This window comes from Perognathus longimembris, chromosome 4 (genome assembly GCF_023159225.1).
Source record: "Perognathus longimembris pacificus isolate PPM17 chromosome 4, ASM2315922v1, whole genome shotgun sequence".
Taxonomy (NCBI): domain Eukaryota; kingdom Metazoa; phylum Chordata; class Mammalia; order Rodentia; family Heteromyidae; genus Perognathus; species Perognathus longimembris.
Window position 1 is genome coordinate 46,506,090 of NC_063164.1, and position 26,581 is coordinate 46,532,670.

The 26,581-nt window shown below is 37.6% G+C and overlaps 1 protein-coding gene across 7 annotated transcripts in view; it reads right to left on the bottom strand.

The window, feature by feature from the left end:
• Osbpl6 (oxysterol binding protein like 6) overlaps positions 1-26,581 on the bottom strand; it is a 185,685-nt gene that overhangs the window by 42,993 nt on the left and 116,111 nt on the right. For 4 of the 7 annotated variants that reach the window (XM_048345175.1, XM_048345173.1, XM_048345174.1 and 1 more), the window contains 9 exons: positions 23,957-24,049; positions 17,744-17,866; positions 14,473-14,526; positions 13,219-13,332; positions 12,942-13,112; positions 9,941-10,073; positions 6,237-6,340; positions 5,595-5,687; positions 1-75 (listed from right to left, as the gene is read on the bottom strand). In XM_048345175.1, the coding sequence (XP_048201132.1) occupies positions 1-75; positions 5,595-5,687; positions 6,237-6,340; positions 9,941-10,073; positions 12,942-13,112; positions 13,219-13,332; positions 14,473-14,526; positions 17,744-17,866; positions 23,957-24,049 (960 nt within the window). The remainder of the gene's footprint in view (positions 76-5,594; positions 5,688-6,236; positions 6,341-9,940; positions 10,074-12,941; positions 13,113-13,218; positions 13,333-14,472; positions 14,527-17,743; positions 17,867-23,956; positions 24,050-26,581) is intronic. The other 3 variants (XM_048345177.1, XM_048345176.1, XM_048345179.1) reach the window with 3 other exon arrangements.

Below are 26,581 nucleotides of genomic sequence, written 5' to 3' on the forward strand. Positions count from 1 at the left end.
TGTTGTAGCCACTGCTGCCGCTAGCCTCTGCCGGCGCCGAGTTGTGCTGAACTGGCCCTTCGCAGGTGGCCCTTCCTGACAGTGAATGGGAGAAAAGAAGGGGGTAAAAAACACGGGGTCAGGGGAGGGAGAGGATGGGATATGGGAGGATGAAAGATAGTCAGAAAAGGGAGAGTTTTTAACTGAAGTTGACTTGGTTTTCAAAAAATTCTTAGCATTGAAAGAGCTCACAGGGGTATTCATGCCATGAGAATGGTTCATTGTTCTCAATGTCGATCAAACACTGGAAGATTATTAGTTGAGCACAATCTCTACCCCAAAAGGATAAGAGCTGTGAACAAATGGCCTGAGATTCTAAGGTAATGTGCATACCACTTTTTTCAGTGATACCATGTTATCTGAAGTAAAAAAAAGCAAATACTAAAATTATCTAGTTGTAATGAGAGGCTCCTGTGGGACAAGCAGAGTTTTCTTATTTCTTGTGGGAGGAAAAATAAGTGAAATGGTACCAGGATTCTAAATTTCCTAGTTAATCTCCTACCCTAAAGGGCATGCTGGCTAGAATTCAGCATTAGAAAGAGTGCTGTAATCTCCAAATTGAAGAATTTTCTAAGGAGAAAGCCAGCTCCTAAAAGAGGACTGGAGGACCCTCAAGTTCCTTGGTATGTGGAGAAAATGCCTATACATTTAGCTATGAGAAATTCAAAGTACAGATTCATTTAATGACTTGTACATATTCATAAACTAGTAGAATAATTCCAGAACTTTCTTTTATTCACCACCCCCTCTGGGATTAAAGGGTATTTCCTTCCAACCACCTACATCTGATAGGGTTTGAACCTCTTACATTGTAAGTGGTAGTTTTATTTCCAATTGACAGAGGTACACTTCCTCACAATAACCTAACAGTTGAAACTGAAACTTTAGAAAACTGTTTTCGGCTGGGAATATGGTCTAGTGGCAAGAGTGCTTGCCTCATATACACAATGCCTTGAGTTCGATTCCCTAGCACCATGTATATAGAAAACGGCCAGAAGTGGCACGGTGGCTCAAGTGGCAGAGTGCTATCCTTGAGCAAAAAGAGGCCAGGGGCAGTACTCAGGCTCTGAGTTGAAGGCCCAGGACTGGCCAAAAAAAAAAAAAAAAAAAGAAAAAAGAAAAAAAGAAAACTGTTTTCACCTGTCTTAATGGCAGAAAAACATTTAAATGGTTTCACCTCCAATTTTCTTTAAATTTTCCAAATTACATTCATATTTCTTGGTGGCCCAACATTTCTATTTCATTTTCACAAATCTTTTGCATACATACATACAAGTCAGACATACACATACACACATAATCTATTTTTCATGAAGTTTTCTATAAAATCTCTCTACACTAAGAGAACTCATTTTTACCACTCAGTGTAATTTGAAATGATGAAATTTGGAGGAGCTATATGTGAATGGCAGATCATTTATCAGCTACTACATAGTTCTCACTATTTCTCATGCCTCCAACATCTAGCAATCTAGTATTTAATTTATCCTATTAATAACACAAGAAAACTAGCAGCTCTTTCTCTACAGCACACCTTTAAAATTATTCCTTCCTTGCCCTGTTCTGCCTTATTGAAAACACCAGCTGTCAATGAGTCATGTTATTGAGATTCTCAATAGTACCCCAAAAATTGAAGTCTGTTTTCTAAGAGATAATCCCATGGACCCTTCTATTACTATATAAGTTACACACAGATTTCTGTGGTCAAATACTCATATGTATGGCCACACGTATGTCCATGTAGGTCTCACACTTACCTTTATACTCAGATCAAGAGTGCAAGCTAACCAACCTACCCAAATAAGCATTTAGCATCCAGCATGACACATTCTTCACTTTCCTGAGGTCATTTTTTAAAGAAAGATTTGTAGTATGATTGCTGTTAAATGACAAGTTCAATGGCCCAAGAGCAATGACAATGGCAGTGGCCACCACACAGTGTCTGGTCCATCACAGACAGCAGGTAACTCAAAGAGTACATAACAGGAGATGGGAAATGAGCCGTCACAACCAAAAAGCTTCTAAAGCTGGCTGCAGCAGTGATCACCAGGGAAAATCAGATGAGAATAGATTCAAAACAAACAGCCATAGAGTCCATGTTTCTTTGGGTCTGGCTCACTTCACTTAGTATAGTTTTTTCCAAGTCCTTCCATTTCCTTACGAATGGGGCAATGTCATTCTTTCTGATAGAGGCATAAAATTCCATCGTGTACATGTACCACATTTTCCTGATCCATTAGTACAAATTTAGGCTAGTCACAGCAGAGGATCACAAGAGCCCTATAGCTATGTCCTTATGAACACATAAGATGATGCTAAGTGAAATGAACTCCACATTACGGAAATGAGTGTTATATCATTGTTATAATTACTTTCAACATGCCATGTGAAATCATAGCTTATTTTTTGTTGATGATCCTCTTGTATCCCCTTCCTGTGGTTGTACCTGTGCTATCACTGTATCTCATCTGAGTACTCTGGACACTGTATATACTGATATTAGAACTAGGGAAGGGAAAGAGAATATCAAAATAGAGAGACAAAGGATAAAAAGACAAATGACTCCAGAAATAATACTTACAAAACCATTTGGTGTAAACCAACTGAACAGCTCGTGGGGGGAATGAGGGAGGAGGTAACAAATTATACAAGAAATGTACCTATTGCCTTACGTATGAAACTGTAACCCCTCTGTATATCACTTTGACAATAAATAATTATTCAGAAAAAACAAACAGCCAGCCTCATTAGATGAAATTCCCAGAGTTACAATTTTTTTTTTAAAGAAAGCACTGAAGATAGGAAGCAAAAAGTGGGCATTAGGGTTTGGAAGAAGTAGAAGTGCTATGTTCAATCTACTAGATTAATAATGAATACCATAACTATCTTCAGGCAAACTGCTACTGAGAAAGATGCTGATGGGGGCCATGGTCATCTCCAGATGAACTCATCATTCCTCAGTATGGATGTCACATTTGGAGCAACTTCCCTGTCATATTGAATGAGCATCCTGAAGGCTTGTGAAAGGCCTGCAGGCTTCAGTAAGCATAGAAGGTCCATGAATGGCTCCAAATTTTATAGCATTTCAGTCTTTTGTGTAAGTCAGTGGAAATGGACTTTCTTGGGGAATGATTAATAGCCTTCTGCCACCTCAAATCTATCTGTTTCTACTTAAAGTTGGAACTAAATCTGTCACTTTTGGGAAGTCAAAGTTTTCTCTTAGTGTGGGGATTAGCTAATTGCAATTTCCCACAAAAATATCTAAATAATGTCAGGTGCAGTGGTTCAAGCCTCTATATGGGGGGTGGAATTCAGAGATAATGGCTCAAGGTCAGGAAGGACAAATAGAAACTTGTGAGACTCAACCAATGAATGGGTGTGGTGTCATAAGTCTGTTATGTCAGCTATGGGGGAAACAAAATGGCTGATAGCATTGGCCTAGGCCTCTTATCTCTAGTAATATGGGTAAAGTATAATTAGGATCAAAACCAAGACATAAAATGAGACCCTACCTCAAAAAATAATAGAGAGAGAGAGAGAGAGAGAGAGAGATGTGTCGGTGGCTTATACCTGTATCCTAACCACTCAAGAGGCTGAGATGTGAGGATCAAGGTTTGAAGCCAATCTGGGCAGGAAAGTCCATGAGACTCTTATTTTGAATTAACCAGTAAAAAGCCAGAAGTGGAGCAGAGGAGGGAGATTACTAGCCTTAAGGGGCGTGGGTGGGGTGAGGTGTTGGTGAGCTCAGGGACATTGCCCAGCCCAGGCCCTGAGTTCCTGAATTCAAGCCCCAGGAAAAATCATGGCTCAAGTCATACAGTTCTTGCCTAGCAAGTTTAAGTTTCCAGGTACCACCAAATAAGCAGAAAATATATATATATAAACAAGAGTTACACAGGCCATTTTTGCCACCTCTAAGTAAAACCAAATGAAGCAAAATAGCTAACATAAAAAATGTAGAAACAAGCCACTTAAACATGTGGCAGGAATATAAGTGGACAATATTCTTCTGCATTTTCAATAATTTCTTATAACAACTCATATGATGACATCTTCCTAACTTCTCTGCACATTGAGAAGCACATCCTATGTCTAGAAAGCATATTAACAGTTGCATGGTTTCTTCCAGAAAGGAAATGGAATAATAATGGGCTTCCTAGCCACAGGAATCGGCAGAGGGCCTCTGCTCAGACTTGCAGAGAGCCAGTCTGCTCACCATAACAACCGAGAGCAGTGGCATGCCTCACACAAACAGACTGAGATAATGTCTGTTCATAAATGTTTATGTTCCTCTGAGGCTACTTTCCTCTATTAAAATTGGGCTTTTAGAAAAATTTATAAAGCTGGTTCTTTTTTTTCTGACTACTGAAACCATAGCATTATGATTAAAACAAATAAACAAACAACAAACACACCAGGACAATCATAAACTCACAAATCAAACTGCCAGAGGCTAATTTTAGGTAATTTTCTTATGAAATCATTTGGCACCTTTGTTCCACAGTACTAATTTTATGAATAGATGGGAACATAAGAAAATATACTAAACCAAAAAAAACCACACAAAATTGTATTTCTAGGATATAGATAGTCTAAATAAAAAAATGTTGATTGTTAGTACTTAGGAAAATTTATTTTTAAACACATCAAATTAGCAAGCAAAATAACAGTTTGTTATTTGCACATCCAGAATTACAATGCAAAGACAAGTACTAAAGCAGTCAGAATTTGAGATTTATATTGTTAACAGTTCAGGAAAAACCTGAAGAATTCTGAAAAGCAGTTCCTTTTGCCTTTGTGTTAGTATATAAAATGCTTTATAACAAAAATTTTTGAAGTATTATTTTAATTATTCAGGGAAAGAATCACTTATAATACATAGCTAAGTTTACTAGTAGAGATTTTACCTTAAAGATATGATTTATCATATAAGAGATTTTAGGTAGTTACCATATTTTGGATCATTGCAATGTAATCACATTAAAAGGATCACTGGAAACCCAGAACTACCTATTTCAAATAAAGAATTAATTTCAAGTAAATTTATCACAAGCCATTAAGACTTCAGATTTAAAATGATTGTTGTAGCTCAAACACTACCTACATTTGTTTGTAGAATCATAGAGTTTCAAACTTGAAAGGGAATTTAGAGATTAAAATAACTTCATCACTTTACCCTGGAGCAAATGGAACTCCAGAAAATTGAGCAGGAGTTGACAAAATTATACAGCCAGACAATCATGTGCAAGAACTCAAGGTTTGTGGATTTCTTTTTATCTATCAAGAAATAGAAAAAACTCTGCACAAAGTTCATCCATAAAAGGCTTCTTTAAACATCTAGTATACCTACATGAGTGTTCATCACAAACCACTATATTTTTAGTTTCGACATAATATGTAACTTTAACGTTTATTTCAAACTCTTTTCATTCATGCCCAAGTAAGTAAAATAAGCACAGGCTGTTCTCTCAATCTAACATCTGTGAACAGTTATATTAAAACCAATACTTTAAAGGTAATCAGAAACACAAAGGAAGGAAAAGTAAAAGCTGTACCTGCAGTTGTATTTTTGTATCTTTGCTGACACTTTTTGTTCTCCAGCGTCTTGTGACTCGCTTGTCTTTCTTTGAAATATCTACACAGTTAGCCTACGTTACACAAATAGTTAAAAGCAACAAAGGATTATTAAGTTCACACATGTGTTATGCATACAAAGAGCATAAGCAAGTTAGTAAAGAATCACTGTTAGAATCTCACAGCAAATCAGCCAGGAGAAAAAGACATCACATTAAAAGCCGAGACTATTATAACTTAGTTGTAAAAGATAGTTTTCTGACAGGCAAATACAAACAGGATTAGAGATTCTGACCATCTTTTCTACATGAAAAGGTAGACATATTCTGAGAATGTATGAATTTATATATTCAAAGCAACAGAAATAAGGAAGAATGATTCAGTATACCTCCAGAGCACATTGTACTATATTTAAATGTTAAACATTTTTTTAAAAAGCATTGCAATTAACACAATGCCACCAAGATTCAAAAATGCTAAAAATGGCTTCAGAATATAAATTAACCTGTAAATTAGGTTTCTTTTTAAGAATCATTTTGGATATTCATAGAACAATCCAGTAAGGATTATAAGTTATTTCTTGTCTTTTTTTTTTTTTTAACCAGCAGCAGTTATACCATTACCTGCATGTCGGTAAAGTTAGGTGCTGACTGAGTTCTCTGAAGAATTTCCAAATTTTGCAGTAATTTGCTAAGTTCCACAAGGTTTGATTGACAGTGTGCAAGATCTAATAAAAATAAACAATAAAAACATTACAATTGGGCAAGGATAGAGGTGATGGCAATGAAAAGTACTCACTCCACAATATGGTAAACATGATTAGGCAGTCTCATCTTTATACTATCGAGGTATTAGCAAGAGAAACAAAACAGACCCTTCTCTGGCTTATAGCCATAAAACAATTGATCATTAGATGATCTCAAAGCTAATTCTGATAATTTATAACTCTTAACACAGACCAATTAAAGTCTCCACATTATTCATGATGGTCTTCCTGCCCTCAAGGCTTTGTCACATGGGAAACACACTCAAAGGGACTTTAATAGTATGTGGTTTTATTCTTAGGGGCTTATCTACCTTTTCTTCTAGAACAGTTTATAAGATTGTTGTACAAAATTTGGATGGAGCCAAAGTCAAACTTAGAATAACAGAATGGAATACAGAGTCAGTTACAATTTAGCTTACTAATAATATTTCAATGAGTGATTTATTCAAAAATCATATGAAACATTACATTATTTAATATTTTATGTCCTTAAAAATGTGCTCCAATATTGTATATATGTATACTGAAATTAGGGAAGGGAAAGGGAATACCAAAATTGAGAGACAAAGGATAAAAAAACAAACCAGTGCAACAGCAATACTTAGAAAACTATATGGTGTAAACCAACTGTGCAACTCATGGGAAGGGGAGGAAAGTGGGGAGGGGAGATGTGGGGGAAAAATGAAGGAGGAGGTAACAAGTTGGATAAGAAATGTATGCACTGCTTTACGTATGAAACTGTAACCCCTCTGTACAGTACCTTGACAATAAAGAAATGGGGGAAAAAATGTGCTCCAAGGGGCTGGGAATGTGGCTTAGTGGTAGAGTGCTTGCCTAGCATGCATGAAGCCCTGGTTCGATTCCTCACCAGCACATAAACAGAAAAAAGATGGAAGTGGCTCTGTGGCTCAAGAGGTAGAGTGCTAGCCTTGAGCAAAAAGAAGCCAGGGACAGTGCTTGGGCCCTGAGTTCAAGCCCCAGGACTGGCAAAAAAAAAAGTGCTCTAAGAGCTAAGCAATTTTCCTATATAGTTAAGGCCTGTACAGTTGTAAGTTAAATCTATGAACAGCCAAAATCTTTAAGCTTTAGTTATAAATCAGATATCTAATGGCTTCAATAAGATGATATATTTTAGGAAATGCAACCAATGAAACATTCTCACTTTTAAAATCAACACTATTAGGAACTTTCTATGACAAATGACCAGTATACATTTCTTTTTCTTTTCTTTTTTTCAAATTTTTATTATCAAACTGATGTACAGAGAGGTTACAGTTTCATACGTTAGGCATTCTTCTTTAAAGTGCTATAGGAAAATTTAAAAGTTCTTATGTCTTGAGGTCATCAGAACAGACTTAAAACAGTGGACTTTTTTTGTTCTGTGTCTGGAAGCTTGAGAGAAAGCTTTCAGCAAAATGGGAAGGTCAGGAAGGGTAGAGAGGGCCCTGCCAGTCAGGAAGCAAAACCTGTCCAAAGGCATTCAGGGGAGAATAATGCAAATTGTTCATGGAAGAACAGTTTGGATGAGTCTACAGAAGGCAAGGTTGAATGAGTGTGTAGAGCTAAAATGCTAGATTATGGGTTGCTAAAGGCTGGGCTAAGCAGTTTGGGTATTGGATAATAACCTAATGGATAATAACCAAAGGGTTTATTTTTGTTGGTTTTCTTGTTGTACTGATACTGGGCTTGAGTGTAGGGCTGCTCTCTCCCTTGCTTTCTTGTTTATGGCCGGCACTCTACCATTTAAGTCATGCTTTCAATCTAAGTGAATGCATTTTGCATAAAATCTATTTTTAAGAACTAGCAGTCTTGAGAGAACATTATGTAGTGGACAAAGAATTGGCTTTGGGGTAAGACAAATGTGGGTTGGCTAGAACCCCAATCTTTCTATCAAGCCAACTGTATAATTCTGAAGCAATTTCTGAACATTTATACATTTTACCTGCCTTATCCACAAAGTGGAGAGAGTAGCAATATCTATGTCTCGTGGCTGAACGTAATAGAATAATATGGCTGCTAAGTACATGCCCAGTGCTTGCACACAATCTCAAGTATGGTAATTTCCCAATAAGCGTCTGAGAAAGATGAAGCAGAAGAGCAAGAGACCAAAGCTGATAAACCAGTCAGGAGACTGGATGGCCATAAGAGTTGAGGAGAATGGCTGGCCTGACTAAGAAGGAATCTAACTGGGGACAAGAGGGAAGGTTCATAGAGGATGTTTTCAAAGAAATAACAGTGCTCAATCGTGACTGGATGAACAGGAAGGAGGGTTAATGACAACCTGAAATGCAGCATGGCAGGTTCAAACACAAACATTCGCTGTGCTGTTAAAAATACTATAAAGTTTGAATCATAGCTCTAATTTAGCAACCATGGAAACTAAGCCAACAGAGAAAAATTCTCTGTACCCAAGTTTCCCAGAAGTTTAGACCTGAAGTTGACTTAGAACTGCGAAGGTTTGCTGCAAAAATCTATAGAATCCTCAGAAAGTTAGGTCTAGCTTCATTTTCCAACTTGAAGTTACCATTTAGTTTGAGTATTTGGTGACTAATGCCAAGGAAAACCCATTATCAAAATGTCAGCTGGTCATGATTATGAGTATAAATCCCTCTTAAATCAGTATCACAGGTTTGAGTTCAAGATGCAGATGTCTCAGAGATCTGATTTTAAAAGCTGTAGATTCACTTATAGGTGTAAAAGACAGTTTGGGGATGGGTTTGGGAGCCTAATGCAGATTGACAAGTTTTACTTTCTTTTCTAAGTGAGCATATTAAGGAAAGCTACTTCTATTACATTTTTTTCTATTATAATTTTTAAAGGAGATAACTTAAAAATGAATCCTGACATTACTTCAAGATGATCTGAAAAAGTAAGTCACCTGAATCCTATTAAATATTCCCCACAATGCTCTTGCTTTTCTCAACTTTGAGAATCAAATGAAAACCAATGGCCTACTGATCAATGTGCTTATCGTAGGAAGGAGATGATAGGAGATTAAGCAACCCAGACTGGGAAGAATAAGGGAACCCTCTGTTTAGAATATTTAAAGGCAGATCAGTAGCAAACATGCCATTAACAATTAACTGGGGGTAGAAGATACTGCATACTGGAATTCTGCTGTATCTGGATGGATTGACAGGAAAAAAGCAACAGAGATAAGTAAATTAAGATAAAAAAAGAAGAGCAACAGAGAAAGCAGCTGTGGAAAAGCCTAGCAAGGAAGACAGAGCAGAGTGCAGGAACGTGGTTTTCCAGGGGGTGGTCTGAAGAAGCTACAGGGAACTAGTAAAGAAATCAAAAGAGAAGGTTGAAGTAAATGGAAGTCAAGGCAGGGGCAAAAACTTAATATTCCTGATGGTGCAGGACAAATAGCAGGTAAGAAACCTGAGTCATAAAACAGAGAACTATCTACTATATAAAAATGAGGAAAAGAAAAACCCCGGGGACAATCATAGAGGTTAGGGTTAAAACTGCAGCAGTCTCAATTCATAGCATGAATTTTTGATTTGGTTTTGTTTTGGTCTAGACTTATTATGATAGGCTACAGAAATGAGAATTAACCTTCTGCACATCTGTCCATTTCTTCTGAGTCTTGTAGCCAGGCTGCCACTTTGCTCTGGCCAGTTGTGCATGTAGCAGGAAGGCTACTGCTGCTTGGTAAAGGAGACTGCCATGGAAAGCTGTTTGGCTGCACCTAAAACAAACAAAAACAGAGGAAGCATAGGGTTACATAATGCAGAAAGAGTACAAATGGCAGGCATTATAGGTGCCCTGAAAATGATGTGAAGAAGACTGCAATAAAGATTGCATTCAAAATATGGAAGAAGCTTCTGGCTAAATGTGACATGCACTCAGTGAGTGGAAAATTCATACGCAGTGAGAGACCTCTCATTAAGTTGGGAGCTCCATTATTAGTAAAGGGGATATTGTTCAAGTTTTTCATGTGTCATACTCACTAGATCTAGCAGCTCAAGTTCCAATCATTTAAAAATTACTCTGTAGGTTGCATTTTATAGTGTTTTCATTGAAATACTCTTTTTTTTCCCTCAAGACTTTACCATTTGAACCACAGTTCCACTTTTAGCTTTTTGGGTAGCTAACTGGAGATAAAAGCCTCATACTTTCCTTTCTAGGCTAGCTTTGCACCACAATCCTTAAATCTCAGCCTCCTGAGTAGCTAGGATTACAGGCATGAACCATCAGCACCAGGCATCATTGATACACTCTTAGCTCCTGACTTTAGGCTTTTCCTTTCTCAAAGCCTTCTGTGTCTTATGAGCAGCTCAGTGTCTTGTCACCCACATGTGATTCCCAAATCCATTACTCACCAGCAAGCAGCCTTACACTGCTGTAAATGTATGCTGAAAATCGTATAAAATGGCAGTCTTGCCAATAAGTACCCACCGCTATAGACTTTCTGTCTATGTGAAATACGTAGGAACCTGTATGAGTGCAATCAGTATTCAGTGAAATAACCAGAAATTTATTTCCCAAGAAGCTGAAATGATTTTAAAATTTCATGTGACTTTATTATTCAGTTACAACTGGTTGTATCTCTTCTAAATCACTATAAAGTGAATGATGCATATACTTAGCAAATCCAGACATATTTATTACCCACACAGTGCCACAAACCAATTAACATTCAGGAGCCTCATAACTTGATATACAGAAGGCAAGAAAAGAGATTAAAAATGAAAAAGAAGGGGCTGGGGATACAGCCTAGTGGCAAGAGTGCCTACCTCGGATACACGAGGCCCTAGGTTCGATTCCCCAGCACCACATATACAGAAAACGGCCAGAAGCGGCGCTGTGGCTCAAGTGGCGGAGTGCTAGCCTTGAGCGGGAAGAAGCCAGGGACAGTGCTCAGGCCCTGAGTCCAAGGCCCAGAACTGGCCAAAAAAAAAAAAAAAAAAAAAATGAAAAAGAAAACAAAGTCTCTTCAGTCTTCATTGCATTTGGATAAGTGGAATGGAATCCATTCACTGACTTAGTCCTAGAGGTATACCATTTGCAACCAGAGGAACAGATCTTTGTGAAAACCAACGTAAAGAGCTTTCTTATTGCCAAACTAATGGTGGGGAGGATTGGCTTTCAACCACCATTCTCAAAACGACAGGAGACAAAAATAATGCATCTTTTAAACCAATACTCTGTGCCAAAGATGTAGGCAGAAGTTGATTTTTAAAATCCAAAAAATTTAAAATGAATGTTTTTCAAGAACTATTTAGGATATATTTTTATTTAATTTGGGCAAATACTAAGATTCATCCTATACTACATTAAGAGCACAGCATGTCCAGATAAACTAGAGGAAATATAAAGGGAATCTACAGGACCTCAAGCTTTCTGGGTCTCTAACATTCTGATATGTTCTTTTTTAATTTCAGAATTTGTTTGTATTAGGGCTAACACAACACTCTATTCCTAGAGAAAGATAATTCAGTCCTTAGGAAAGCCACAAACACAATGAAATAATGTAAGCAACAAGATTTGTAAAATACAATTAATGGCATTTATCAAAATTACTTAATTTCCACTCAAATAAGAAAAAAAACCTCAACATAGTAATGTTTCATTGAATCTGGTTACTTTCACTGTTTTCTCAATAAGGAGTGTAACAGTGTTTTACAAAGGAAATTTAGATCTAGGTATTGAGGCAAATGGAGAAAGAAGAATCTCCACTGAAATGTTCTTGAACCCAGTCATTGTGGCAGGTGTCTGTCCTCAACTTCAGGTGTCAAGTGTGAAATTGGAGCACCCCTGGGTAGTGTAATGTTGCTGTGTTTCAGGAAACTTAATTATTGAATCAAAGGCAGAACATCTGCCTCCCTGACTGTTGTCCTGACCTTGACTTTTAATCAGGAATTCCCACTAACTTTTCTAAACACAGAAAATAAACTCTTTACTACAACCCAAACAGCAACTTCAGCTTCACTTGCTCGGCACCTGGTATAATAGAAATGGTGCCAATTTTAGGATCATATGTTGGAATGTCTACAGTACTTATAGATTCTGATCTTTGGCTATAGGAAAGATTAGAGATAAATGAATGCCAAATGCTTAGCACAGAACTGGTCACTAAAATAGGCTTCTACATATGTATTGTCACATTTTCCAGCTAACCATCATTAACTTTATGAGAGATTTACTAGCTTTTCTGAGTCATGTATATATTATAGCTCAGGGCCAGAAAGCAAGTTTCACTTGTGAAACTGAGGGAATCATCTTATTATTACCCAGGAATGTACCTGATTTCTGCATGCTGATTGAGTCACTGATTGTTCTACTTTCCCTGATTTTTACAAAGTCACATAAAATAGAATGTAGTCTGTTTATTAGAATGGAGAAATAACTTTAAATGCTTTTGGTAATCCACATTTCTACCCAATCTATACTTGTGTAACTTTAATGCCAATGCCTCTGCTGTCTGTCCTCTGAGTGCCAATTTACAAAGCAAGCCTTCTCTTCTCTTCTTGGTGTTTTCAAATAAGATACTGTATTGGGTTTGCCTCATTTTCTAAGCAATTTGCAAGCTGGATTTGATATCATAAAGCCCTACCTTTCCATCTACAACAGAAACATTCGCAGCTGGGGAGGACTCAGCTGTAGAGGTTGCAGGAAATATGTGAAAACCAGCATCTCTTGGTGACCTCACAATTTCATTCTGACGATACAATCGGTGATGGCGGAGTTTGGAGACCCAAGCATCAAACCAGTCCTGGGATTTCACCTGAAACAGTGAGGAAGAGATGAAGGTCACTGGGAACCCAATCTCCTGTGTACCTCGGGGGCATTCCCCTGCTCATGTCAGAGAAGCTGTTGAAAAGTGATTTCACCTTCAAATGATAGATGTGCTCTTCTGTGTCGAGGTCTATTCGTCGCGCTTTCTTTTTAATTGACATGACAGACAGTCCAACATCTATGCTCCCATGAACCTTCCCTTTCTGAATCTGAAATTAAAAGACTAGTAAATATGCCATAAGGATATACAGTTTGTTGTGTTTCTATACTAAACTTTGGTGAACACAGGTAAATTGTAACTTATCTATGGAAAGTGGGTTACTATCCTCTTTAATAAAAAGAAAATGGTGAAGATTCTTAAAGGATAGGTGAAGTGCTGTGACTTAACACCAACTTCTGTATACAAGACTAGCCAATTTACTTCTATTTTGGGTAACCTCCAATGATGCCAATCTCCAAAATTCTAGATTACATATCTTATATCTTCCTAAAAATACAACTTCAGTGTTACCTAAAATAACAGTGGTCAACTTTTGACCTGTGATTCATAATACTCACAAATAGTCATGTGGATGACAGCTGCCAGGGAAGAGCTGGGCAGCTGGGACCACACAGTAGGGAGCAGCTGGCTCCTCCTCTGCTGGCCCACTTCCAATAAAGGAGACAGCTCTCCATGGCAGAGATGGGAACAACACTAGGATTGGAGCCTTTGCTAATTTCCACTACACCACAACCATAAAGAGGGACTTTTCTACTTTGGCATGCAGACTGCTTTGTGTATTAAACAAAAATAGAAAAAAAAGTTTGGAATATTACCGAGTTGTTATTCCCAAGATACAAGGATGTATGAAACAGAAATGAAGTTCCAAGACAGTTTTTAAAAGGACCCAGACAAGAGTAAAGGGTGCTTTAAATATATATATATATATATATATATATATATATATATATATATATATATATATATATAAAAGCACATTAAGCAGAGTTTTTTGGGAAGTACAGAAAACAAAACAAACATGGGGGTTATTTGCATTTTCTATCCAACAGAGAAAAGATGATTTCATGAATGTGTCAGTTTTCGGCTTAAGCTTCTGTTTTTAAAAATATACATCAAGATAATTATGGTAAATCTTCATGTTCTAGTTTGAGATTCTATGCTATTCTGATTATAAAAATAAAACCCCACTTTCTTTAGAACATGCAGTTTGGTAGCTCGTTAAATATTACAGGCACAGACATGCACAAAGCTGGTAAGTGGGGCACAGGGCTTGTACAATTACAGTGTTTACTCACTTCAAGTAGAATTCTAAATCAGTCCTGAAACATGTCCTGTGTGTGCTACTTACATCAAGTGGTGCCTTTGAATACTTTAGCATTCCATTATCCAGGACAAAAAATCTCTGCAAGAACCAAACACCCTTAGTTACTCTCTGTATGTGAATTATATAAAACATTCACAAGTGTGAGTCTAAAGTTGTTTGACATTTCACAATTAGTACATTTGATCACTCTAATATATATGAACTCAGTGCATCTGGTCACAGTCAGTCACGTTAAATGGTAAGGATGTTGGAGCTCTAGCTCTGAGCTATGAATATTCTACAAGGATTCTTTTACACATAATCAAGATGGGGTCTTTCTGCCATGGTTTTTCTTAGTACGAGGAAAGTTGAGTCTGTAGCTAAGACTTACTGAATGAACTAACCTCGGATATTCCTGAAAGGGAAAAATACTAAGAATTCCTCACAATTTGACAGGAATTTTTTTTTTCACTTTGTAGGTAAATTCCTGAATTTCCTCTGGATACCTGGATACTTCCTAAAAATTCCATGTGCATTACAGAAGCCAACAGACCGAGTCTATTAATACTGGAATGTGTAAGTAGCCATAGTAGTATGCCTGTATTTCCCAACAAACAAATTGTTTGCGGTCCACACTAAGAAATTAAAAATGAAGAGATTATTTAATAAGAGATTAAAATTTCATTTCCAAATTACATTAAGGATAAAAAAAAGGAGAAAGAAAAGGTTTTGATTTGTTTTGTTTTTGCCAGTCCTAGGGCTTGAACTCAGGGCCTGGGCACTTCATCTGCTAAAGGCTCACACTCTACCACTTGAGCCACAGCACCACTTCTTGCCTTTTCTGTTTATGTGGTATGGAACTCAGGGCTTCATACATGCAAGCCAAGCACTCTACCACTAAGCCATATCCTCAGCCCAAGAAATGGTTTAAGGGGCAAGTGATTTCTGCTCCAAGGTCATCCTGGACCAGTCCTGAATAGACTTAGTTATTTTGTTCCACAAACACTTTGGAACCTTCTGCTGGTGGTCTCCCTTCTGTGAGCAATTCACAAGAGAACACACAGCCCCAGAACCCAACCAGACACTGGTCCTGAGCCCTCCTCCAGTTCTACACAGGCACAGAGAGTTTTTCTGTTACTGAGAAATTATTCTTCTGGAAAGTTTTTTTGTTTTTTTTTGGCCAGTCCTGGGCCTTGGACTCAGGGCCTGAGCACTGTCCCTGGCTTCTTCCCGCTCAAGGCTAGCACTCTGCCACTTGAGCCACAGTGCCGCTTCTGGCCGTTTTCTGTATATGTGGTGCTGGGGAATCGAACCTAGGGCCTCGTGTATCCGAGGCAGGCACTCTTGCCACTAGGCTATATCCCCAGCCCTCTGGAAAGTTTTTATGTGATTCAGGAGCTCAGAGCTGCTGAGATAGCTCTCTGGGGTCAACCTGCAAGCCTTTTGTTTCAGATTTTGGAGTTCAATTAGAAGAAACAGTCTCCACATGGGAAAACATTAAGTTATTCAATTAACTACAATTTGGGCAGTCCAATAGGCTGATATAGGATCAACGTACAGTGGTCTCAAGAGAAGATCAGAAGAAAGGCAATATGAGAGAAACACCCTTATTACTTAGGCAGCATTATGTTCAAAGGCAGTTCAGAAAGTTGTAGAACCACAACCAGTTGCATAAATGAAGAGTCTTAACCACTAAGAATTTATGAAAATGTGTTTCTTATACCTTTTTTTCCTATTTAAAAATTTTCTATCAAAGAAGTTTAGTCAGGGTAATGTATGTTTCAGGGAAATGAGCTGAGGAAGCACAAAGTCAGAATAAAAGGCAAAGGTGGCTCTGGGAAGTATCACCATATGGTCAAGACTCAAGGAAGAAGATGCTTAGCATCAGGAATGTATTATAGGTTCAGGGAGACAGTTATTGACATGGAAATGTTCTTTGATAGCAAGAATCCACCTCTGGAGACAGAGGGCTAGGGTAACATTTTCTAACCTGTCATTTCTAAGTCTTTCCTTTAAAAAATGAAAAAAACACACCCTTATTTCAAGAAGTGATAAATCCATAACCTCTCTGTTTTGAGGGAGTGGGCAGTCACTCCCCAGCCATTCAGAATGACAAATCCATCTGCATGAGATGAGTGATCAGTAGAGGTAGTGAGGAGGTGAACTGGCCCTTGAAGTGATGCAGATGATAGCAAATGTTCTATCAAAGAGTATATACTTAAAGCACAAGAAAATGTTCTCCTTTCTAGCACCACAGATTTTTTTTTTCTCTTTTCCTTTTATTCTTTTTCCGAGAAGCTGTGGCCAACTCAGGAGCTCAAGTGATCCTCTCTAACCTTTCAAGGAGGTGGTAGTACAGGCATGTGCAACCATGCCAAGCAAGCACCAAGAATTCTTTATAACAATGTATTGAAAATGTTCTCTCTAATTGAAACAGAATAAGGATGTTGGGAGGGGAAAAAAGAATATAGTACATTTTAAAATGCAGAAAACAAACTTCCTGCATGAGCAATTTTCTGAACTAAGTTTTTGCTGCGGGATATTGTGGTGGACATCTTTATAATTGAATGGTATTTAGTTTCTTGGTATAGATTCCTACCATTGTTACCAGCACAAACTTAATTATTCAATTATAAAGATGTCCACCAAAATATCTAGCAGTGAAAAGTTAGGATATATTTTAAAGATCCAAGCAATAAGAAATTGGCTTAAGGCTGAGCACAAATGGCTCACACCTATAGCCCTTGCTACTCTGGAAACTGAGATCTGAGGATCACAGTATGAAGCCAAAAGTATAGCTACCCTTGAGTAAAAAAGCTCAAGGACAGTGCTTAGGTACTAGCACCAAACAAATAAAGAAAAAGGGTTAAAATAGTGGGATAGAAGTACATGAATTAAAAAACATTCTATATTTAGAAAAATATTTAGTAAGAACATATCTATAATAATTTAAGTGAAAAAAGCAGGTTAGATAATAATATGTATAATTTGGGTTATATTTTTTATATATCTCACATTTATGTAATTTATACTATGTATAATTTGGATTATATTTTTATGTAATTATATATTTATTTTGTAAGTATATATTTATAATATATTATATCGTATATAATATGTATTATATAAAATATGTATATATTACAATATTTTATTGGTGATCTAGGAAGGTATAACAGGTTGCAACTGGTATGGTTAAAATAAAGCCTTAGAAATTAGTTTTACATAAGCAACAATAGTCTTGGTTTCCCATGTAATAAAAACAAAAATCTTCTCTAAGAAGATGATGTGAACTTGAGTCTGATAAAAATGTTACCTTGTGCCAGCCTTTTAAAGGCCATTTTCTTTTCTTCAGCATAAACCCCTCATGCTTGTCTGGTTTCTGGACATTGGTTTGGCCTATTTTCAGGCCTTCTATAATTTCCCAGCTGTCAGCTTCCTGAGAGAAAAGAAAAACAATTCACATATTTTCTGTGGTCAATGACACACTTAGAGCAGATTCTTAGGGAGAACTCATTTTTTGAAGCAACGCTCAACCTCCTAGAAGTATGGATGATATTCTGGAGCAAACTGTAACACCAGATGCAGCCATGTACTTTTAAGGGAAGGTAAAAGGAATTTCCCAGGTAGACATGTGGGCATCCGGGATCCATCAGACTCCCTTGTTGTCTACTTGAGGTGGGAAAAGAATTTCAATTGCTTGTCCTTAACAGGTTTAAGAGAAAGTTTTCTTTTCCTGGCAGTAACCTGAGCACAAAGTAACTAACTTCTAAGATTCAAAATAAGGCTATTTTGATGACAAATGTTTGATTAGCGTGGAGATTGGCTTTTTGTGTAGAAACGGAAAGGACATAATGGTCTAAAATGGCTCCTAGCCTGCTGTTAACAGACAGGAGCAGTACTGTTCTTCTCCTAGTGTGGTTCTGTGTGTCCCAAAGTGGACATCAAATGCTTAGTCAACCAAACACCTATCAATCCAGTCGTTCCAAGATAGGCACCCAGTTGGGAGCCCATTGGAGGAGTTCTAGTTACAAGGCAAAGGATATGGACTTTAGAGATATGTTTAGCTCACTGAGAGAGCATGTGGCTTAGCATGCATGAGACCCTGGATTCAGTCTCTAGCACTAAGATTAAAAGACATAAGTAGATTTTTTTAAAGAACCTTAATTCTAGAAACTATACTCCTACTTTTGCTTTAAAAAAACAACAAACCTGATTATGCCAGGGTCCTCTTTTATACATGTTTTACTTATCTAGTATAACTTAATTTTTTTAAAAAAATGAGTTGATATTTACAAATCAGAAGACTTCAGACTTTGAAAACACACATTTTTCTGTAAGCTTATACAAGGTGGTGGTGATATTGGGCCTGCTGAGTGGAGGATGCCCATACCCAATTTGCCATAGTTTGCATGGGCTCGGCAAACCTACTCAGCTCTTAACAGCATCCTTAGTTTGAAAACCCCAGGATCAGGTAATTTCTAAGGACCCATGATGATCTGAAGTAACTACTGGCCATACTAAAGCCCATACTGTAGAACTTAGGCATGACTTCTAGTACTATGAGGTACCCTTTTAATAAGTAAGCAAGGAGTGGCTCCCAGTACAGGAACTGTCTTCCTTCATCCCTCACACCACTGCTTCATCTTGCCCACAAATCATGGAGGCCATATAGCTCAGTGAACACAGCTCTGCTACCTTAGTTTTAAAAGACTGGGTAACTCTATCCACACATGGGAGCAAGCCCCTTTGCAAAAATGTCCCAGCCCAAACTGATTATGAAGTTGGCCTCCAAAAAGATTTGTTTTTATCAGAAACCACTATGAGACCTAAAAAAAGAAAGGGGGCTAACCAACGGAATGTACTTCAGGGCAGCTGGGTTTGCTGGCTCAATTAGGTAGGTAGTAGCTTCTCCACACCTGCTGACTGACTATGAGGGTAAAGGCACTGAGCTACAGATATGGGGAATAGGAAGAAAGGGAAGGACTATGTATTTACTTCCCTTTTCTGTTCCTCCATTTTTCCTGCCATCCTTGAAGCTACTTACCTTATGGCCAAGTCCAGTTCATTATAAATTCATGTGTAAATAGGGTGTGAATAGAAACATAATGTAAAGTTATGTTTCTAAAAGATATAAAATCAGTAAAGCTAGAAGATGTTCCTGACCTCTGAAAAGTCCAAGTACCACCAAGCTAAGACCTCACTTCTACCTTCTTTCTACCCAGAAAGTACTAAGCAATAAATAAATAAATAAAATAAAAAGAAAGAGAAAAACTTCATGTATATGTAAACCGATTCACCAGACCTCACTGCTCTTAGGCTGAAGTCAGCTGTATGTAAGACATTTCTATTTTTAGTGGTCTCATCTATAGATAGTATCTCTCAATGAACAGCAATTTTATTTCTGGCTACATTCTATATAAAGGCTACTGTGCTCAACTGTGTGTATGTGTGTGTGCGTTTCTCTGTGATGTAAAGTATTCTTTATAACTCATGAATGAGAATATTTAATAAGTCCAAGTACTTTTTTCTTTTCTTAGTAATTAAGCTCAGAATATAATATAAAGTTTATCTTTATGGAGTTAGGGCTATTGGTGTCTATTAGAGGGGTTCTCTTTTCTTCTTTTGGAGTTTAACTGGAAAGGGGAAGAAGAGGGATAAGACAAAAATTTAAAAAAGTTAAGGGCTGGGAATGTGGCCTAGTGGTAGAGTGCTTGTCTAGCATGCATGAAACCCTCGGTTCAATTCCTCAGCACCACATATACAGAAAAGGCCGGAAGTGATGCTATGGCTCAAGTGATAGAGTGCTAGCCTTGAGCAAAAAGAAGCCAGGGACAGTGCTTAGGCCTTGAGTTCAAGCCCCAGGACTGGCAAAAAAAAAAAAGTTAAAATGTATTTCTTAAACAAATGCTATTTTCTTTGATAGCGTATTCCTACGCTTAGCAAGATGAAGAGAAAAGAATCCCAATTTAGTTCTTACAAATAAGTAAGCTATCAGCTGAAAAAGGATAAAACCAGAACAAATAATGTTCAAACTATTTTAATTATAAATGCAGCTGATACTACAAATACAATGTGTAAGAAATGAAACAGTTCATCTCACTACAACAGAGAATCTGTGTTCTGTTTTCCATTATGCTGAAGTTCCTCCCTGTATGCTTAGGAGACTACCTTAGAAAAATGAAGATAACTTTCTAAAAAATGAAATTCTTTCCTGATATTTTAATTGATATTTCTTTCTACTTAAAACTCTTCAATTTTCTAGTTCTACTTACAATAGAAACCGAGACAAAAGTCCTGATGTGATCATATCAGTACTTAACTAAAGTCACATATGCAAATATTTGGGGGATCACATCAAGCTTTAAAAATGTATTTTATATAATTATAAATTAGCAAAACCAGAAAGTAATGCTGTAGCCTGAGCTTATTCACTGAAAGAAAGAGAAGAGACATTTCCTTTCTCAAGGATACATTTTGTATGTGTATGTGTGTATGTGCATGTGTGTGCGTGTGTGCGTATTTGCATGTGCATGTTTGTGTGAAAGAGAAAGACTGTATCTGAGCTGGTGGGAGTGGTGACAGTAACAGGTAGAGTATGTTAAAATGCTATGAGAATTGAAGAAACATGGAAGAATTTGAACAAATCTTTGGCCAGGACAATGTGACAAAGCTCTTCTACTACCAAACAATGGCCAGGGGGCCTATCTTCTCTTTAAGGGCCAACAGATGGTGAGATGCCCCTGCTACCCGATTGGTTGTTCCCTCTAACTTCATGAGGCCCAAGATTAGTTCTTATATACTAATACACAATAGAAGAAGGGGTTATAGCAAGGTCCAAATGGGAAACAACATGGAGAATGGAGAGTGGACAATACTGGTGCCCTACTCAGATTCATTTGTCAGTCTAGTGGACCCAAAACACAGCTACTGGGAATAGGGCTAACTATGGGAAATTAATGTTTGACCAAGTTGAAGCCCTTATGTCTGAGAAATTATTCTGTAATTATAAGTCAAAAGTGAATGAATTGGGGACTGATTGAGAGAACACAGGTTTTAATCCAATGCTTGGCACAAAATTGGTGCTCAATAAATACTATCAACCTTTTCGAAATTTCCCCATATTTATTTGACTGTTTCTCACTTTAAGAGAAAATGGATGTTTGCAAGAGATAGGAGAGTTACATTTACCAAGTATGCATCCTTTATTTGTTGTTCAAATGGAAGTCAGTCACTTTTTATGACTCTACAAATTATTTTTATGGTTTAATAACTATCTCCTTTTCATGGCTTACCATTCTGTTCCTGTCTGATAGAATATACTTGGTTGCTTCTTGTGGCTTTAAAGAGGTACAAGTACATACTTTCCATACTACTAGAGTAGTAATGTGCTCTTACAAGATGATGCTTAATATAAGAAAGGTAAAATGAAAGGATCACTACTATTTTTAGAAGCTAACCATTTTTAGAAATAAAATGCTATTTTTATAAATGAATTCAAAATGCATTCTATTTCCAGTGTTTCCCAGTTTGAGCGTCAGCCCATTGAACATCCAAGGGAAGAATGGAGATGAGTGGGATGCTGTCTCCTCAACTGACTTTTGCATTTCAGACATAAATGACTCTAGATGTTTGCCAATCCGAGGAAGAGCAGCTGAAGGGGGAGAAAAAGGCATCTAGGGAATTGAAAAGGTCTTAATAATCTGTAGTGTTCTCTCCAGAGCTAACTGGGAAGCAGGCCGGATGTGAACAGATTAGAACTTGAATGTATGATGACCTCTCTATGTAGGTGCCATTGACCTTACAGGTCATACACAGTGAGAAAGCATCCATTGTCAAGTTGGGAAAAATCCAAGATTAAACTTTACTCTATTACTTGTTTTTTTTTAAAAAACCTGGGAAAGTTATTCCCAGGTGCTATACTTGTAAAACAAAATACACATCTACATGCAGTATTGTTTTTTCATTAGCTCAGCATAGAAATATTTGCTTAATTATTTACCATAGCTAAAATAGGGAACCAACCCAGATGCCCCTTAGTTGATGAATGGATAAAGAAAATGTGGTATATATACACAATGGAATTCTATGCTTCTATCAGAAAGAATGACATCATCCCATTTGTAAGGAAATGGAAAGACTTGGAAAAAATCATATTAAGTGAAGTGAGTCAAACGCAAAGAAACATAGATTCCTGTTGGGGATTCATGCTGCCCTTCAACCAGCCCTTGGGCAGTGTGGGAGGGAGCCCCTCCCACCTTCCAGCCTCAACCGGAAGAGAAGCAAGGTCCCTGCCTCCCGACTTGGCCTCCCAGCTTGGCCACCTGTCTAATGGCGGAGGCCCGGCCCTTGGGGGATGGTGATCTCCGCCCACAGAGGAAGTTTCATGACATCATCTGATGGGCAGCCCAGTGCAGCCAATTAGCTAGTCACCCCAAGTCCCTCCCCTTCCGCCTTTGTCACCATAATAAATCCTTCTGTCCAGAGACCCATTCAACCATCAGGCTGTCTCCCCGGAATTTCCTTCCTGCATTGGACATGTGAGGGGGGCTGATGGGGAAGGGGATTTTGGCATTTCTCCTCAACTCAGCAAAGTCCACAAAGATATGCCTTACTCCTTCTGACAGTGGGAGGGGTAGGGCTGAGTGTCTTTCATAGTTTGGGTTCAGGCATTTCCCCCGGGAGATAGGGGAGAAGGGGGTCCAGAGCCCCCCAACAGATTCCATGGATTCCCTCATTGGTAATAATTAGTATATGTCTAGGATAGTCTTAGCAGAGGATTGCAATAGCTCAATAGCTATGTACATAGGATCATATAAGATGAAGCTAAGTGAAATGAACTCCAAGATATGAAAACAAGTTTTTACACTGTTGTTTTTACTTTTAATGTGCTATGTGAAATTATTTCTTTTTTATTTCCTGTGGTTTATCCCCTGTTGTCACTGTATTTGATTTTGGTACCTGGGGTATTGTATATACATTTATTCAAATTAAGAAAGGAAAAGGGAAGATCAAAATGGTGAGACAAAGGATGAAAGGCAAACCAATGCAACAGCAATACTCACAAGACAATATGTTGAAAATTAACTGAACAACTTGGTGGAGGCGTTTGGGGGAGGAAAGACAGGAGAAAAATGAGGGAGGAGTAACAAGTATCACAAGAAATGTACTCACTACCTCATGTATGTAACTGTATCCCCTTTGTACATCACCCTGACAATAAAATTAATTTAAAAAATTTGCTTATCACTCCAACAGGGAAAAACAATAGTTTCTCTTTCTTCACTTAAAAAAGGACAATGTTATGCCTTTCAATGTAACCCTACAAACCTAAAGAAAATATAGTTTCAGCTACTCTCTTCTTACACCAAGTAGAAAAAAAATCTCTGTACTTACCAGAAGCAAAAAGTAGAAGGGATGCCCTATTAGCATCCTTTAAGAAAGGCAGGATAAAAGTTTTTCACAGTTTCACAGTTCATTTGGCCCTAGAGAAGATATCATGCCAAAAGAATCACATTCTATCACTGACCTTGGAGAGGGGAACCGGCTCAGGTTCTAGAAATTGCCGACTTACAGAAGGCTCTGTGCTAGAGGAAGCAGTTCTCTCCAGTATGTGGATACTCTGCAGAGGAATGAATCAGAGCCAGGATTAGACCATCAACTGATCATATCAGTGCTCCATGATGGGAAATAACACTGATGAGGGCACAAACAGAATATTATGGTAAAAATGGCAAGTGCTCCATAGGCAAAGACAACAGCAGCAGGAAAGTTCATCAGCACAGGAACTTGCTTCCTCTCCCTCAGGTTCATCACCAAATTCCTGCTGAACCTTAGGACACATGAAAGCATTAAGCATATTTGACATTTCTATACCTTTACAAGAATGGCTCATCTACCTCTCACACTTACTAGCTCTACATAGAAATATCTATACATCTCTCCAACAGAAAATGGCAATAGAGAAAGGCCTATATTAAAAAACCCAAAGCCTTAACCTTCTTTCATCCCTAGAATTTCCTGTGAATGTGAAGAGGAACATAAGTCAATGAGTACAATAAAAACTTTCTTTTAATATCATATCTTATGTGATAATTTCCTTCATCTTAATATGACTACTAGTTTCATATTCTTTCATGGTGACATGGAAATATATGCCATTATACTGAAGTTGCTATACCTGTTATATAAGTTATATAACATATATCTTGTTCATGATTATTTTGAATCAGATTTATTATATTATATAATTACATGGTATATTATATAATATTTATTATATTTGTTATTTGTTATTATACATATCATTATATTTATTATATAAGTTATATAACATACATCTTGTTCATGATTTTTAAAAATCAACTTTCCTCTCAAATCCTAAAATTACTACCTAATTTCCAGGTCAAGTTTGTAAGGCACCTTGAGCACACAGAGATGACAGATGCACTTACCCAACTGGTGGTCTCCCTAGTGGGAGGGCACTGATGCATACTGAATGCAATTTAGGAGTCTAGAACACAACTCCCTGTGGCTCTCCAGCTTGGCAAAACTATGCTCTCTGAGTTAGTGATCACTCTCTCAATAGCTCCTGGGCAGCAAGAGGAAATCTGACAACACCCCTGCGGTCTAGTTTCTCCCATAGAAAGATGTAGTAAACAGATAGACAATGAGACCCTTAATAATAGCTGAATGGTTCAGTGTAAGTTGTGGAAGGAAGCATGACTCCAAACGATCAGCGGAGCAGGTTTTGTGTTATTTGCTATTTTAAATCCATTTCAAAGCTAGAAAATAATTGCTGGAGAAGTTTTAGGCTACATCTATAGATTTCTGTACCGACTCAGGGTTCATGCAAATTTAGGCAGTAGTGTCAACTTCCCTGAAGTGGTTCATCTATCTTATTATCTAACCTGTTTTCATATGCACAAATTACACAAAATATTTTCCAAGAAAAACATGCAAAATAATTCAGAACTTTCTAAAGCATTTTCTTAGCCTTGTCTCTTCATTATAGCCAACTTTAATCTAGCAACACAATTTTATTGCTAGTAGTAACTTTCATGGGTTGTTGGTGATGTTGCTGCTGGTAGTGAGTATTTATTGACTGTTTTCAGTATCTGGTCTCTATGCTTTCCATGAGTTGTTTTACCACATCTCCACAAGAAGCTATTAAACTTACTTTATGGCTGATTAAACACTGAGACACAAGAGTTGGTAAGTGCTAGAGTTGGGATGTCAATCAAAATTGTATTCTAGAGTCCAGACTTTTAAACAATACCTTCAAATTGAAGTTAAGTCTCATATTACAGAAAAAGAGTTACAGCAATTTCAAATAGCATTGGCTCTCAACAAGAAGATTATAGAACTCTTAAATATCATGCAACCTGAAGGTTAATTTCTTTGCCACCCTTGAGCTACCTCAAGGTTAATTTCTAGTTTCTAATTTATAAGAACCAAGAATAAACCAGTTAGTTTTACTTGGGGGATACAGTGCATGATGTAGCTAACCGAAGCTAAGTTTGGCCATCACAACGACCAGCATACCAAACATTATTCTGTTTAACCATGCGATGCAGACAAGTCACTCACTGATTCTCTCCACTCTGTCTGAAGGTGGGGGCAATAATATGTAATTCACAAGTCCTTTCAGGCCACAGAGTTCACCCAGCATATGAAGAGTGCTGCTGAGAGACATGCAACAGTATGCACTTAGCAGCCAGCCATAAATTCTATAAGCCACACAAATGCGTAGGAAGCTGGCAGTATTCCTGTGGCAAGAGTAATGTCTACAAAACTCTGCATGGAGCCCTTTGAGAACAATAATTCTTCCTTATATGGCCACCATCCTCTTCATTCGACTGCTATCAGCGCCACCTTTTGATCAGGGCATCCGGATGTAGTTTGGATGTGAATGGAGGCAGATGCCCTAGACACAATGGGAAGCTGCCAGGAATTGTGGCAACTTGGATTCTGCCCACTAAATGCCTATAGTGCAAGTGTGGGCTTGACTTCTGCCATCTTAATAATTTCCTTTAAGGAGTTTTTTTTCTTTTGATAACATAAAATATTTAAATCACGAAAGTCAAAGGCCATGCTAAAGACGCAATAATTCTATTTACTCTATGTCACCAATATCCAGCCTTCACTGAAAGAT